This window comes from Rhineura floridana, chromosome 3 (assembly GCF_030035675.1).
Source record: "Rhineura floridana isolate rRhiFlo1 chromosome 3, rRhiFlo1.hap2, whole genome shotgun sequence".
Taxonomy (NCBI): Eukaryota; Metazoa; Chordata; class Lepidosauria; order Squamata; family Rhineuridae; genus Rhineura; species Rhineura floridana.
In genome coordinates, this window is record NC_084482.1 from 153546211 (window position 1) to 153563580 (window position 17370).

At 43.2% G+C, this 17370-nt stretch overlaps 1 protein-coding gene across 11 annotated transcripts in view; it reads left to right on the plus strand.

Moving 5' to 3' along the window:
- The window catches only part of PLXNA1 (plexin A1), a 460921-nt gene that overhangs the window by 326009 nt on the left and 117542 nt on the right, over positions 1 to 17370 (plus strand). For all 11 annotated transcript variants that reach the window (XM_061618384.1, XM_061618391.1, XM_061618386.1 and 8 more), the window contains exons 11-12: positions 12803 to 12899; positions 14571 to 14761. In XM_061618384.1, the coding sequence (XP_061474368.1) occupies positions 12803 to 12899; positions 14571 to 14761 (288 nt within the window). The remainder of the gene's footprint in view (positions 1 to 12802; positions 12900 to 14570; positions 14762 to 17370) is intronic.

Genomic DNA, 17370 nt, shown 5'->3' on the forward strand with positions numbered 1-17370 from the left:
GGGGAGTCTGGAACAGACGTTTCCCAGGCAGAGGTCAGTACCAGGGGCTCAGAGGTACCTCAACGTCCTCATATAGGGGAGGGTCTCGCCAGCACAGACAGTACTGATGCGATACCGGTTGGGGGCAGACTGCTTCTGTTTGGAGACCATTGGCTGCGTCTGACTCAGGTCGCCTGGATCAGAGATCTTTTTTGTTATGGCTATGCACTAGAGTTTTTGGCAATCCCTCTGGACAGATTTCATCCCTCCCCTTGTCCCAGGGAACCAGCCAGGCAGACAGCCATACATCACCTCTTGGACACAGCGGCGATAGAGCCAGTCCCTACAACAGAGAGGTCGGAAGGGGTGTACTCCCTCCTATTTGCTGTGCCCAGACGAGATCTGTCATGGAGGGCGGTGTTGGACCTCAGGTTCATCAACCATTTCGTAAGGTATCGCAGGTTCAAAATGGAATCCCTCCACTCCATTACAGAAAGCCTTCAAGAAGGAGACTTCCTGGCTTCTATCGACCTAAAGGAAGTGTATCTCCATGTGCCTATTTGCATAGCCCGCAGAAAATTCCTTAGGTTTGCTTTCAGCCCCCAGCATTTTCAATATCGAGCAATGCCGTTCGGCCTCTCATCTGCCCCGAGAGTATTTACCAAGGTGCTACTCATACTAGTGGCTTACCTCCGGCTTCATAGATCCATATCTACCCCTACTTGGACGATCTTTTAATACGGGCGAGTTCCAAGGAGCTGGCTCTTCGCCATCTAATCCTCATGCTCCATGTCTTGCAGGCCTACGGCTGGCTAGTCAATTTCGACAAAAGCCATCTCCAACCAACCCAACGCCTACAACATCTAGGGGCGATGTTGGACACCCTGCAGGCGACGGTGTTCCTGTCTCCAGACCGCATAACTGCTATCACAGACATTGCACGGTCTCTGATGCACCACGCAAGCGCAGACGTCATGCTTCTAGCCAGGGCTCTCGGAATGTTGGTGTCCACCATCCATATTGTGCCATGGGCTCGAGCTCATACTCGCCAACTCCAGTGGGCTTTGTTGCCGTTTCAGCAGGACATTGCCAGGTCAAATCATCGAGCAATTCCCTTGAGCCCCGCACTGCGTCTTTCATTCCGCTGGTGGACGAGGGTCCAACATCTCACCCAGGGCACTCCGTTCAGAGAACCCCGCAGGACTGTTATCACCACAGATGCCAGTCTCCTCGGCTGGGGAGCCCACTGCAACTCCCAGTTCGTTCAGGGGGTTTGGACCACAGCAGAGCAGACTCAGAGCATCAGTTGGCTAGAACTGAAGGCTGTCCACTTAGCTCTGCTCCATTTTCAGTCTCTGTTTCACTTGGACCATGTTCTCATTCGAACGGACAACACGTGTGCCAAATCTCATTTAAACAGACAAGGGGGGACCAGGTCCCGTCCTCTGCAGAACCTAGCTTCCCTCATATTCGACTGGGCAGAGCAACATCTGCAATCCTTAAAAGCAGAACATCTCAGAGGAATTTGGAATGTGACAGCAGACTGGCTCAGCAGACAACAGGTCTTTCCGGGAGAATGGAAACTTCATCCGACCATTTTCTATCTTCTCCAGTGTCGGTTCGGCGTCTTCTCAGTCGATCTATTTGCCTCCAGTCGCAATTGCCAGCTACCCAGGTACTTCGCTCGATACCTAGACACGACAGCGGAAGCGGTGGATGCCCTATCGCTACCGTGGCAGGATGGCCTATTGTACGCCTTCCCTCCAATACCACTGTTAGCCAGAACCTTGAGAAAGGCGCGATGTGAGAGGGCCAAACTGGTTCTGATAGCTCCATATCGGCCCCGTCAACCATGGTTCTCAGATCTCCTTGCCATGTCAGTGACGGACCCTTGGACGCTCCCGGTCAGGCCAGACCTCTTATCCCAATTGGCATCAGGATCCCAATTGGCTCAAGCTAACAGCGTGGCTTTTGAACGGGAACATTTAAGGTCTGCTGGCCTGTCTGACACTGTTATTGACATTATCTTGGCCTCGAGACGACCATCCACCACCCGTATATATCAACATACTTGGGTGGCATTCTCCAGGTGGTGTCAGTCCCAGCACCTCGATCCTTCCCAGGCCACAATACAACAGGTGCTGCAATTCCTTCATAGGGGCCTCCTGATGGGACTTAGACCCAACACCTTACGTAGACATGCGTCCACTCTGTTGTCCATTCTCTCAGTGTCCTCCGCTGGTGCTCCTATTGCCTCGCACCCGTTCATTAAACGTTTTCTGAGGGGAACCGCGTTATGCTCACTGGCTGTATTCCACCGTTTTCCCTCATGGAGTTTGTCGAAGGTCCTACAGGCTTTACAACGCCCTCCGTTCGAGCCCCTTAGGACTGTGCCTTTACGTCTGTTGTCATTCAAGGTCCTGTTCCTGATCGTGATCACCTCTGCGAGACACGTTTCGGAACTGGGCGCATTGTCTTCTGCCCGCCATCTCTGTGTCTTTCACAAGGACTCTGTTGTGCTGAAAACTGATCCTTCCTTCCGTCCCAAGGTCAATTCAGTTTTCCATTGCAACCAGGACATTGTTCTTCCTTCATTTTGTCCGAATCCTACCCATCCTCTAGAGAATGCTTGGCATTCATTGGATGTTCGGAGGGCTCTCAAGACCTACCTGTCTAGAACCCAGGATATACGACTAACTGAGTCTTTGTTTGTATCCTTTCATCCACGTTCTATGGGGCATAAAGTAGCTAATTCCACCTTATCCCACTGGTTGCGTGCATGTATTACCTTAGCCTATGAGTCCCTTAAGCTTCCAGTTCTAGCTAGTATAACAGCTCATTCCACTAGGTCAGCGGCCACTACGGCTGCTTTTGCTACCAACGCTCCTGTCGCTGATATTTGCAGAGCTGCTGTTTGGTCTACCCCACACTCGTTTATAAGGCATTACAAAATAGATCGTTATGCCTCTGCCGATGCCTCTTTTGGCAGACGAGTGTTGCAACAGGTTCTTAATAATGATTAGGATGTGGGTGGTCCCTCCCTGTTATGGGCTGCTTTGGTACATCCCGCTTGATGGCAGTCCTCCTATGGAAAAAGGACCATTGGTCTCACCTGAAGGGTGATTTTCATAGGAGGACTGCCATCACGACCCTCCCAGTTGGAGGATACCTGGATACCTAGATATTTTTGGGGTTTTTTTCATATATTCCTGTTACGCTATTATATTAGATTTACTAGTGAAGTCAAGACTGCTATTAATGTTATATCGCTACGTTAGAGTCATATTATTATGATTATTGCTATTGTGTTTTGTCTTTGCTGGTAGGCCCGTTGGCCTTTTCTCCTGCATTTTTAGATATCTCTCTTTGGACTCGCTGCGAATGAACTGGAGAGTGGGAGGGGCCTGACGCCCCTAGTCTTGACTTCAAAAACATTCTTGCCTTCAGACAATAGGTGGAGCTATAACCCGCTTGATGGCAGTCCTCCTATGAAAATCACCCTTCAGGTGAGACCAATGGTCCATTCTCATGGGCTCAATTAAAAATGCTCATTCTTGCCTTTTAAAGTCCTAAATGACTTGGGTTTTATAATCATAGGGAGTATATGAGTCCCTACCACCACTACACACACACACATACTTGATGTCTTCTGATAAGATCTAAGATCCTGCTCCAAATTCAATTTTATGGGCACATACTTGATTTCTGATAAGATCCTGCTCCAAATTCAATTTTATGGGGATGCTAGATTAGCCTCCAGCAGGAGGAGGGCCTTTCAGTAGCTGCTCTGAATCTCCCTTCCGAAAGCTGCCTCTATCCTATTTTTTTGAGGGCATGTAAAACCCTTTCTCTGTAAGAAGGTCTGAGTACTGCTGAGTCTTGATCACTGCTATGTCCTATGCTCCATGTTGCTTCAATAAGGTTTTAAGTATTCAGCAGCTGTGATTGTTACTGATCAGTTCATAAGATCAAATCTTGATTTAATAAGCCAGGATATGCACAACCTCTGTACATCCACACACAGTCCTTTCACTCCTGCTTTTTTCCATCCTTCACCTGAGTGAAGATGGGTAGCTACAGTTCACCATAGCTTCCCATTATGTCTGAACCAAGAACTATGGTTAAGGGTTTCCAAAGAGGACACAATATGAAGCCATTGTTTAAAGTTGGCTTATGAATTCTGGCTTGTTTGGAAGCCATTAACCATATAACATGTAACAGGAAGTTAGGGTTAGCTGCAGCTTCCTGGCTTGTTTCCCCATATGTGTGAAAGGAGACAGCAAGAACAAAGGGGTTGTGTGCAGATGCTTGGAACTCATACATACCCTTGCTTATTAAGCCAGGGATCTGATTGTCTGAATGTGACCATTGTTTGATTTTAGTCTTGTTATATTATATTAATATTACCAGCTTTCTGGATGATATTTAAATTTTGTAAACCTGTGAAATCTTGATTGACGATCATAGAGGGATCAGAGTTCAGTGGTAGAGCACATGTTCTGTATGCAGAATGAACCATGTTCAGTTTCTGGCATCTCCATTTTATCCATCTAGTCCAGTTTGATCTATTCTGACTAGCAGCAGCTTTCCAAGGCCTCAAACAGGGATCTTCCATACAATCTGCTAACTGATCCTTTTTAAAATTGGAGATGCCAAGGGACTGAAACTTGGTTCTTTTGCATGCAAAACATGTGCCTTACCACTCAGCTATGGTCTCTCCCCATTTTTTTCTGCACATCACACACCTTTGGCAATTTCAGCAATTTAATGAATAGAAAATAGTGCTGAGGAAGTTATTTGATATATATTCACTTATGTTTAATTCATTTTAGCAGATGGAAATAAGAGAAGTCACTACCATATGACTACCCAGCCTTCTTCAGACTGTCTTTTGGAACCTGTTTTATATAACATAATTGCACTGAAGGCGGCTTGTCCTGCTTTTACACTGATCCACTCAGCTGAGGTAAAATGGCCTATTGTGTGCACATAGAGCAGGAATTCAGACACACCTCAGCATTCATTATGACATGGTCTGATTTTGGATCACTCACTTTGCCTGCTTGTTGTTATAACTCCCTCATGTGTAAAATGAAGATGATAAAATAGATTTGCTTCTCATATTCTCCAATGAAGGCTGGCAGAGGGCAGGTGGAAGTGATGATTATTACTGTGTAACTTTTTGTGGTACGTAATTGCTGAGTGTTGTAACCTAAATAATTTTTATTTTTATTTTTTTTTAAGAAAAAGTAAATAAAAATCCTGATTGAGATTTCAAGGCATGCACAGGATCCATCTGTGTGTGTGTCATCAACAAATAAATACAGCTTAAACAAAAATAATTGGACCGCAGCCATTCCTGGGCTTAACTGCCAAGTTTTTAGGTCAGGAATCTGTAGCAATCACGACTGGCGAATCAGCAAGATAAGTGCAGGCGCTTCCTTTGCTTGTACATTGCTACTGCAGGAGATTGTCAGAGAGCTTCAAACCCAGGCCATGGTGGCTATTGCTGTTCTTGGTACTTTTCAAAGATGCACTCATCTATGTATTTGATACCCTCTCTTTTTTAAGGCACCTGCCACTAGATGCAATTTATGAACAGATTGTTTCTTCTTTTCATGTTGATGTTATCGTTCATTTGTAACCCCTTAGATCCTGATTTTGATCATCTGTATAGTGAGCTCTTCAAGAAGTTCCAAGGTAGAGGGCTGACTCTCATGGGATCTGGTTAGACTCATAAGGGGAGGATTTACAATATATATCTACTAGCACGCCAGCTGCTAGGTCTGAAGTAACCAGTAGTGCTACAACTTGAGAAAAATCAGCAATGGTGTTTTTCACTCAGATGATTAGATGTTGATTCTCACTGTAGTTAAAGATTGATTTATTGATAGCAGTTTCTGCTAGTGATAATGAAAGGATTTGTTTGCAGATATAGTTAGAAAATAATATGCTAGAATTGGGGTAGCCAACATGGTGCCCTCCAGATGTTGTTTGGACTACAACTCCTGTCATCCCTGACCATTGGCCATACTAGTTGGAGCTGATGGGAGTTGTAGTTGAACAACATCTAAAGGGCACCACAGTGGCTACTGCCCCTGTTCTGTCCTGCTATTCTAGATATGTCATTATGTGTGTGTGTGTGTGTGTGCGTGCGTGTGTGTGCGCATGTAGTGTAGTATAGCAGAGCAGAACCCCAAAAGGCAAATCCAGGTTGCACTAGCTACTAACATCATTATTGTTGTTGTTTGAATTTATGTCCCACCATTCCTCCTGAAAGAGCCCAGGGCAGCAAAGATAAAACAATTTAACAAGAAAAAGAAAAACCTACTAAAACCAGTTAAAAACATTCCAAGACACAATTACAATTAAAAACACAGTTACAAATATTCTAAAACACGGTTAAAAATTATTTCATAAGTGATCTCCGGGTTGCCAGGAACAGTCCCCTTCAGCCATCAAATGCCTGGATAAACAGGAATGTTTTCAAATTCTTCCTGAAAGTCGATAGTGATGGAGACAGACACACCTCACTATGGAGGGCATTCCACAAATGGTGAGCCTCCACAGAAAAGGCCCTGTCACAGGTCAGTGCCAACTAGGCAGCACTTGGTGGCAGCACTATCAATAAGACATCACCTGCTGAGCGCAGGGTCCAAGATGGCTGATACTATATGTATATCTGCAGAAGTGTGTAACTGTAAAAAATTAAGTGGATAGAAATGTACAGCATTGGCATAATGCCACTAGTAAGACAACAAATCAGCAAGCATGTTTTTTTAAAAAAATAGGTAGCCTTACATCATGGTCCTCAATATGTTTATTTGGAAATAAGCCCCATTAATTTTGGTGAGATTACCTCCCAAATAAGCCTGTATTGGATTGCAGCATTCAACTCCTGGTATAAATTGTAGAGTATTTATAATCTGGGTGGTTAAGGAATGGGAAAAGAGTATCTCCCTTCAATCTCAATACATATTAGCACAGGGAATGGGGATTCTAATCTGTATTAATTATGAACACAATACTATGGGCTATATACTTTACATATACTTTGAATAAAGGGATGAGATATTCTGTATGTGTCTTTAAGAGGGTTAAAAATAAAAAAAACAAAGTAGAAGCACGAGTAAGTGTTTGGCTTTGTCTGTGTAACTCAAGCATGTGATGTCAGACTCCTGGCCAAAGCTCAAGCTTGTTGGCTGCTTTCCTTTCTGTCTTCTCCAACACACCCACCTTCCCTGGCTTCCCCTCTGGCTCTTGGGATGCATGTTGGGCTCCCTTCCTATATGCAGTGTTAGGAAATCCAGGAATAGTTCAGGCTGCTTTTGGCAAGACCACAAATCTGGCTTGTTCTTCCTCAGTTGAGTCATGGAGAGACTGGCAACTGTGGAGACAGACATATTCCTAGTTCTTTCCTTCTACCCCCCCCCCCCAGGTGTGCCCCTCTGTTCTCCTTTCTGTCCCATGGAAGAACTAAAAGAGACAAGTTCAAGACTTTTAGCATGTTCTTAAATGTGTAAAAACATGCTGGGCATGATTTAAGCAACCAATGTAGCCATCAGTCTTGTCTGCAATGAAAACGTTGGACTCATTAGCTAAGGCTTATTAGTTCTCCAAAACAGCAGATGAGATGGTAAATTCTATGTCTGGGCAGTACCACTTTGAGTGCAGGTGAGGGTTCACATTATTTACTCCCCCTCCATCCTCCACGCAGAAAACTAGATGTCAGGATTCTAACCTAGCCCTAGTTTACAGTGTATAAGATCTCTTGGATTTCTTCTCCAGTATATTCGACAGGATGCAACTGAGGTTCCTCTTTCTACCCCTGTAATGGTTTTATTTTAATAGTGCTGTTTACAGGGCAGTTAGCAATATCAGGAAATATTAATTGAGGTCTACAAGCACAATATAAGTGTTCCCAGAGTTCAAGATAATTTGAAATGTGACACTCGAACTAGCCAAGAGTAGAGACTTTTAACTACAGTCTGGGCTCTAATGTTCCACAGTCTTTGATGAAACAATGGGAGGGAGATTTGGAGTTTGAACACTGTCGTAGATTCAACTCAACTTTGGAATTAGGCACTCATCAGGTCACCTGAGTCTGTTAAATTCCTATACAGGCCTCATCTTTTATGCTGCATATCAATGTTCTCTCTCTCCCTCTCCCCCTCTCTCCCTTCTTCTTCTTTTTCTTCTTCCTCCTCCTCCTCCTGAGAATGCTGGCAGGAGATAGGAAGGGTGTAGGCAACCACCCCATGTAGTCCTTGTTGCAGCTCATCTCAGAGGATAAAATGTTAATATTGTTAAAAATAGAACAAATATGTCTCATTTATTTATGCTGGTTTTATTGTATTTTTAATTATTTTTGTAAGCTGCCTTGAACTATAGGAGGAAAGGTTAGGATATAAGTATTTCAAATAAGAGTAAACTGGTTCAGTTACCATTCCAAACAATCTTTGGGTCATTTCTGTGGGAATTAGTCATGTGCACAGTGGTTGCAAGAGGCTCTTGTCTTGATTATTCTTAGTTTGGGATATGAGGCTTCATTTTGACCCAATCCTTGACCTGTGCAACATATTGTTCAAAATCTCCATAAATCTTCCTTACCCGCCAGCAAGGCTCTGCCAAAGAAAGACGGTCTCTGTTATCTGAACCAGAAATGCACCTCTCTCTCTCTCTCTCATGTGTGAATTGCTTTCATCTGGGCAATAATCTGAACGGTTAAACCACCTCCCGCCCCCACTCCACACCCCAATCAGAAGGAACTCATTTCCAAAAGGAGCCAGGGCAGAGAAATGCAAATAAGTGTTTCGGACAGCTGCAGGCTGTATGCCTTCTTGAGATGCCAAGGCTCCAAATGAGACATGTCAGAGTACAAATTGAAAATGCCAATTTCACTTACGCTGCCACGCTGCTCGTCACAGCCAAATCCTTCTTTGCTGCCCCCTCCCCCACACGCACACTTCCCACTTACTGAATGATGGGTGCTTCTCCTTAATGTAAATCTGCCTGCCTTCTTGAGTTATTCTTGCAATAGGTTTCTTCAGCCTGTCTTCAGTTAGTGGGACACAGCTACATAGGAATGGGAGGAAAATGTTCACAGAAACTCTTTCCTCACCACCCACGTTATCCAAATGTCATTTATCTTCTAGTGATCCATATTTAGCTTCTGTACTGCATATAGACCTTATCTATGTGAGCTTATAGTAGCTGTACTTCCATTTATCTGAACTTCTGGTTATTTCAGTCCTGCCCAACCCATTTGGTGTAATTCTCATTCTAGAATCTGTGGGAAGTTGCGTGGGAATATATAGAGCAAAATGTGCATGTAGCTATTGATGTAAATATAAACGGTGACTAACAAAATTGATTAATTTCTTAAAGCAAAACATGACAGCTTCCACTTTCCTCATTCGTTCAGCTGTGAATCAAAGGATGCTGTAGCCAAGGTGGCAGTTGAAGAACACTGAGGAGGAAGGAAGTATTCAGAAGTGTTGCATTTCCTGTAACTGAGTGATGTAGGGTTACGGCCATGTGGTATTAAGGTGTTAACTCTATAGATCCAGAAATTTTCTTCTTGTTTCCAGTGTTCTTGGATCAGATGGCATTGCAACAGTTCCCAGTGTTCTTGGATCAGGTGACATTGTGACTGCAATCACTGATAAATCAGAGAGGCAGTGATTTTCTGTACGGAAGTGCTTTGGAAAGTGGTTGCAATTTTTTTTAACAAGATTGGAGATTTAAGAACTTAAAGTGTGTGCTTTGTCAGTTGCTGTTTCTAAGACAGAAGAAGAGGGGAGAAACTCCAGGAGTTGTATACAACTAAGTCTTGCTCAGAGTTAGACCCATCAATGAACGTCAGTGAACTTAAGTTAGTCATGCCTATTAAATGGGCCTACTCTGAGTACATTGACTACCACCTCAGGTGTTTGAAATAAGATTAATTCCTGGCCCAACACATTTTTGAACAAATCCTGCCACGGGGCACATTTTTAGCACTTTTTCGCTGTACTGGGGGGTCCTCATTAATTTGGTGAGAATTATTTATAAAAGTGTGTCCTCAAGGAAAGATTTCTTTCCAAACTTGTCAGGCCTGGAATAAATCTTATTTCAAGCTCCTGGAGATTTCCTACCACTACCACCACACATGCTTTTTGTTCCTGCCAGTGATGCTTCCCCGCTTTTAGTGGCTGGTTTTCTTCAGTTGTTGCTTCACCCATGTACTGTATATGAGTGTTTGCACTCAATGATTTAAATTAAATTGTGGGACCTGCAGGTGGTGTTTTGTTTGATATGCTAAGTTTGACCAGTCGTAGTGCTCTAGAAGTCACTGTCTCTGTGAGATAAGCATAGATGATGCTGGGCTGTATCCAACGTTAGTCAAACGTAGAAAAACCCTATTAAAATGGATGAACAAGACAAACTTACATCCATTCATTTCATTGAGTCAATCTTGGTAGAACTTAGTTGGATACAACTAACAGCATTTGAATCCTTCCATGATTCAGCGCAAACTTGTCTGAAGTGTAGTTTGATGCTTTAAAAGTCATCTCTCTGTGCATACATGTACACAATTCAAAGACTCAGGGTTTGGCAAGAGATCCCTGAGTAAGACTTGAAAGAAGTACTGGTAATTATCTGGAAGGGAGTGTTCAGTTTATTTCTTTGGAGCATTTACTGGGCAGTGGAATTTAGCACTGATTAAGGAGTAACATTGGTGGCTTATGCAAAAGCATTTCGAAGAAGACAATCTCTTGCGTAAACAGACATTTTGTTTAATTTTGGTCATCAATCCATTGTTTTAAATGCTAATGTTACATTTAATTAAAAAAACCTTTTTTAATGTTACCTTTTCAAAAATGTAAACTGCCCTGGGAATTTTTATTGAAGGATGGTATAAAAACCCCTTAAATGTCAGTCCCCGAATGGGAATTTTCGTGACATGCTTCTTTTGTTTCCTTCTTCAAAATTATTGTGCAGCATGCGGTGCCATGTCCAACACCTTAGGCAGGTGAGTTTTACTGGTGGGATGATACTTTATACGGTAAGAACATAAGGACAGTGAATGCCTTACTACACTACGTTGCCTATGTTGCACTGCTTGCAGTTGAAGGGGTCTAATGTAAATATATATTGCCATACTTTGTAAAGGAGTTATAGCTTACAGTTTGTAATGGGATTATTTTCTGATTGCTATTTTATGTGAAACACATTTGTCTTTTCTCAGGCGCTTGCCCTGTTTCTGGTGTCTCCCTCCACCCCCCCATCCTTTGTCAGATGCTGGCTTTGTACTTTTATCTGAATGCATCAAATAAAAATACAAAACTAGCATCGCTTCTGTTTCTTTGCACTTATCACTGAATTAAGCACAGATTATGCTTTGAAAGAAGCTGAGGCATGGAAGCTAGAACTTTCATTGGTGCGGGAGAGTGTGGAGAGAGGGTGCTTGGGAGCATGTGTGTAAGGGGGAGGAGAATACATCCTGCCTTCGTCTTCCTGTTCTCTGTGTTGTCAAGGCAGACTCACTGCCTTGGGCTGAGGGGAGAGGGGGAGGGTTGAAGGCACAGGGAGAGCTGATTCTGTAACGTCCGTAGCTCCCTAACAAACTCCAGCAAGCCATGAATCTTTCATTTAATCTCTGCTGACGTGCCTGTCATTTTCACCGGAGAAAAGCGAAGAATCTCTCTCCAAAGGAGGTCATTAGCTGTCAGGGAAGGTTCCGACTGCCTTCCTGTCTTTGTATCGATTAAGCCTCCACATGCACGCAGGCACTGTGGAGGGAATATTGATGGGATTGCCAGAAGTTTGGCTTGGGCAAAGGATGGGTAGGAGGGGCAAAGGCTCATGGTGCTGCTTGATGGAGATATTTGTGCATCTCTATGACCCCACCTTCACAGAGCCATAGTCCGCCTCAGGTCTCTTGCACTTTTATTTCCTATATGGGAGCTTTATTTCTCCACATTCTAGGAAAGGCAGAATCTCATACTACAAGCTCTGGGGAACTGGGAGTTATGGCTGCAGCTGATGCTTAAGTTTCAGATACCACTGTTTCATCAGAAAACCCTTCTCCTCTTATCTGAGTATCGCTGGTCTACAGTCTACTGGATGCTGAATGTTAATTAGAATCAAATAATTGGAATGTTTCATTTTTATTATATATTAATGTAGTGGTAATATTGTACATAGGCTGTACACTATTGGAAGGGCTCTGAAAATCACTTGGTCCATAGTGAGTGTATGTTGGCAATGCTTTAAAAAAGAAATCCAGATTCTACACCCAGGCAACCTAATTCCTGTGCCAAGAAAAGCTTGAGTCTGTAACTCAAATATATTATGCACATGTTGTGATTTCAAATAGACTTGCTTATTTCCCGCCAGCGATCCTGTTTCCACTGGTGACAGAAGGGGTAAAAAAAGCTACACTCCATACTATCTCAATATTGTCTGTTCGGCCAAGAAGAAGATTGGGGGACAGGATCCTTGAGGTGCATTGGGGACCAGACCCAAATCCAAATGCTTTCCACCCAAATGCCTTCTGTCCGGCAGAATTCTAGGAAGCAGCTTAGAACTGTAAGGGAAAATACGCTGCTTTTGAAGAGAGGAAGGCCCCTGGATATTGGAGGCTTTGTGTTTGATCAGTGTGTTGCTTTGGGCATGTCTTCATCACTGGCAACAACAGATCCAGATGGGTGTACTTGGAATGAGCCAAAAAAGTGCAAAATTCCCCTCTGCTCTATGGTCTGACCCTTGTTTTCTATCTGTTCCTTTCCGTCTGAGGGTAATTAATGGACTCTCTGCTCTCTTGTTTCTCCTCTGGCAGTATTCCTATGAAGGGAATGGCATCAGTGACCTCCCGGTGAACCTTTCCGTGGTATGGAATGGAAACTTCATTATCGACAATCCCCAGAACATCCAGGGTAAGCTGATGGGGGCAGGGAGAGCACCCTTAGCAAGTTATAACAAAAGTTCCCTTCAATGACCTGCTTCTACATTCCACCTTTGATGCATCCAACTCAAAGTCAGATTGGCACCGGTGCACCCCTACAAGTGAATAACCAAATATTTTGCCACACTGAATAAACAACCTTTCGGACACAGAGTGAACGTAGGTTTTGGGAATTACTAGTTTCATACCTTATCCTTACTTTGCCTTCTCTCCTGCCCATCAAGGTGTATTGACCCTCCAAATGAGATTATCTTATTCAGAAATATTTTCTCTGCAGTGTGCTGTCCTTATAAACATTACCTGCCATTCAGTAGCTCATTAGAGACTTAAGTGCACATTCACTCTCTGTATAGAAAATGAAATCACTTTGAAGGCTGTTTTACTATCATGGCTCCTGTTGCAAAGAGCTTAAGGCATGATAGTTTAGCACATTTGTGCAAATGGACAAAGATTATATGACAAAGATTAAATAATAATAAACTCACAATGTTCTCATGAAAGAACAATCCCCAGAGTTATTTGAGGGAGTCATGACAGTTACTCAAGTTTAAGCCACTTGAATTTTTTAGCATAGATATGACCTGAGTAGTTGCTGTCAACTGAGATCCTGGTTCAGGGATAGCCAGTATGGTGCCCTTCAGATGTTGATGGACTGCAGTTCCCGGCATCTCCACCTACAGAGTTGTAGTCCAGCAACATCCGGAGGGCTTCACTGGACTCCTCTGCCTTAATAGATAGTTGTCTGCATCATAAATAAACCTCTTGCTGCCCACATTCAACAGTGAAAGCTGAAAACTAACGGAGTAGTGAATACGGTCAAACTGGGTTGATAGGATCAAGCATACAGAGGGGTCATTCACACTGGAGTTGAACTCAGTTTTAAAGGCAAAGCTTTTTCCATCACGATGGGAGTTTAAAGATCATACTTCCTACCTTCCAATTGCTGTTTTCTGTTCATACTGAAGGAAAAGAGTCAATCACACAGCTTCCTAATGACCATGCCCTCTTAAAGTCAACTGTCATTTCTTACCTTGGCAACCGAGCATGCTCAGTTTGTTCCAGAGTAAGTTGCATTAAAAAAAGAAAAAATTCTCAAGTTTGATTATTTGTATTTTCAGAATCCAGCAGAAATACAGATATTTGTTTGAACAATGTTATGCTTTTCTGTACAAGTTAGGCGGGAAAGGGAAAAAAAGCACCGTTTGCAGCCGGCTTGCCAAACGGCAGCCAGCAGGAAATGACATGAACAAAGGGAGGAGGAGGGAGTGGGTATGGACTCACAAAAGCATCGGAGCTAAGCGTCTACAAGCCTTAGAGATACAAAGCACAGACAGTTTTTCCTTCCCTTTTCGAATTAAACTTGGATTTATTTGCTGCAGATTAAAAGCTGAAAGCACCGGGACGCCTTCCCTTTGCCTCCTACGTCATGTGATTGCTGCGAATTAAACAGGCATGCAAATAGAACCCATCTCACGTTAAATTGCCATATGAACTGGCCCAGAGAGTGATTCACCCTGAGATCTTTTCTGGACATTGTTAAAAATTACCCATCAGAGGAGAATCTGTTCTGCCCATCCCCACCCCCAGCCACTCCACAACTTCTCTCTGAATGTAAACAAAGATCTGTGTTTTCCTTTTGCAGCTCACCTATACAAGTGCTCAGCTCTGCGCAAAAGCTGTGGGCTGTGCCTGAAGGCAGATCCACGCTTTGAGTGTGGCTGGTGTGTGTCAGAAAAGCGATGTTCCCTGCGCCAACATTGCCCAGCCTTTGAAAGCAGCTGGATGCATGCTAGCAATGGCAATAGCAGATGTGCAGATCCCAAAATCAATAAGGTATGCTTGTGATGGGTAGGCAGAGGGGAGCTTTTCCCCCCCTCAATGATTTATGGAAAATTGACTGTGTTGGAGGATGCATAGTGGTGGAAAGTTCTGGAATATCTTAAGATGTGACTGGCATAGTCTACAGTGATTAGTGTATACAGTGTTCTTGTGGCACATGAAGTTGCTGGCAGTTCAGCTCTTTCCAAGTCAGAAAGTTTACCTTTCTGGAGTTTTTGTTTATATGCCAGAGACTGGTGAGAATTTTCTCTTTCAACTGACCCATGAGTGCTCATTGAAAAGTAATGAGCAGTCCTATCTCCTGTGATATGCCGTTGATATTTCAGTGGTCAGAGTCGGGTAGAACTATCCTGTATTCTGTTCCTAACCCTAATTGTCTTTCTCTCTCCCTCCACCCCTTCTAGCTTCTCCCTGTGACTTTTGTTCTGTGTCTATAGCAGGGATGGAGAACCTGTGGCCCTTTCAGATGTTGCTGGACTACAACGTGTATAATCTCCAGTGGTCAGGGAAGATTAGGGTTGTAGCCCTGCAACATGGTTTATAGAATGATGGCTGAATTGGAATCTGTTACTGTGGTTTAGGTTTTTGATGCTAACATTTTGCTCTTAATGGGGATTATTATTTATGTTGTAATGTTTGGATTTGTTAGCTAATTTAAGTTTCTTTGAAAATAAGGCAGGGTATACATTTTTAAAATAAAATAAGTAAGACATAAATAGAATGGAGATGGGTAATATCAAGTTATACTGGTAGCCTAGTTCATTGGCAAGTGGTGGTGAAGGCAGACGTTCCAAAGAGGGATGTAATGAAATCACTTGTTGGGAACTGTTATTAAATGTGTTATGGGTTTGAAGGAGTTTTTGTGGTTGGGATTTGGGGTGGAAGGAGGGAGGTTGTGTTGTGGGAGTGAGCTGGGTGAAAAAGGGTGGATTACATATTAGTTAGAGGGAGGTAAGACAGGTAGGGAAGAGAGGGACTACGTCAATATACTGCTTAACATCTTGTATTTTACTAAAGGTATTTTGTTCATTTGAATTCCTGCGTGTCTGCCTGGTCAGGTGTGCTTACCATATCAGGGTCCTATTCAGTTCCTGTACCTACATCCTATTGTGCTAAGAGGGCACACCAGTGGTCACCTTTTGGTTGGGACAAAAAGTGGAAGGGCTGAAGCTTGTGGTGCAGAGAGCATATCTGTCCTAGGCTGAGGTAAGCCTCCCACTGGATGGGGATCTCCTGAACCAAGCTTGGGGTGTCAGGAGGGATAATACCTGGTGAAGGATAGGTTCATGACAAGGGGTCTGACTCACACTCACTGCATTACAAAGCAATTGTTTCCAGGGCAGAGAATATGTGTTGAAACTGCACATAGGATGTCTGTCTGTATGTTGACTTACCTTGCAACTTACCACAACAGGCAGAGTAGTAGGAATATATTCTTGTTTGGTTTGTGTAATAGTTTCTCTCTCCTGTATTCACAGTTAATGTTTGCCTCTCCATTCCATCCTGACTGCCTTTGGTGGAGGCTGTCAGAGTTTCGTAGAATTCCTAGCCAATAGGGTTCTGGGAGAAGATGTGATCTGATTCTCTCCCCACTCCAATTCTTAGCCACCCTTCTTTTCACTTCCTTAGGACTGGTAGTTTGTCATCCCTCTTCTCTGACAGCTGTTATGACCTTCATTTAATAAGATTGTGTATATTAATGTTAACATGTCTGTTGGGCCAGGCTCCAAGTGCGTTAGCAGGGACTGACAGGTAATTCTATTTGATATGTTCTATTTACTCATATACTTTAGGCCAGGAAGACCTTGGTGGTGTTAATTACCAGAGTCTTAGCACAGTATCTAATCTAGTTGGGTTTCAGTGTCTTATCTGATGAAGGCTCTAAATTAGAGCCTCTCTCTGTGCTCCCCAAAGTTACTTGTTTCATATTGTTGATTGGCATTGTGGGGCACTACACTGCCCTTGCAGCATTCACTCTACTGAAGCTCCCAGCCCATCATGCACACTGACGGGAGAGAGCCTGGCTAATTAGTGCGTGCATCTTCTATAAAAAGAAATAATGGCTGTAACACTGGAAGTGGGAGGTGGGACATGACAGGAAAGTCTTAACAGCCCAGATCACTGAGATTATATTGCAGATTTCCAACATAATAGTACTTAGCATTTGTACAGTGCTTTAGAGCACGGGTTTCCAAACTGTGGTCCATGAACCACAAGTGGTTTGCGAGCTTCATCCAGGTGGTCTGTGGTGTGTCTGTGGATTTGTGGTTGAAGTTGGGAGGCAACACATCCATTGTATTTAATATTCATATTGATTTTTAATTGTACTGTTATTGCTTCTTTTATTTCTTATATTTCATTTTATTGTATTACAATTTCAATTCTATGGAATCACAATTGTAGAAAAATAATGAAGTGGTTCACCCAGACTCAACAATTTTCAAATGGTCCAGTAATTTTCAAGTGGTTCAGATTCAAACACAGTGTCTTCTAAAACAGCTCACATCAATTTAAAAAGAGAGAGAGGCCTGACCCTCAGGCTTACAAACTAAAAAAGACAAGACGGACAAAGGAAGTGGAGCAGAGGAAAAAGGTAGAGGATG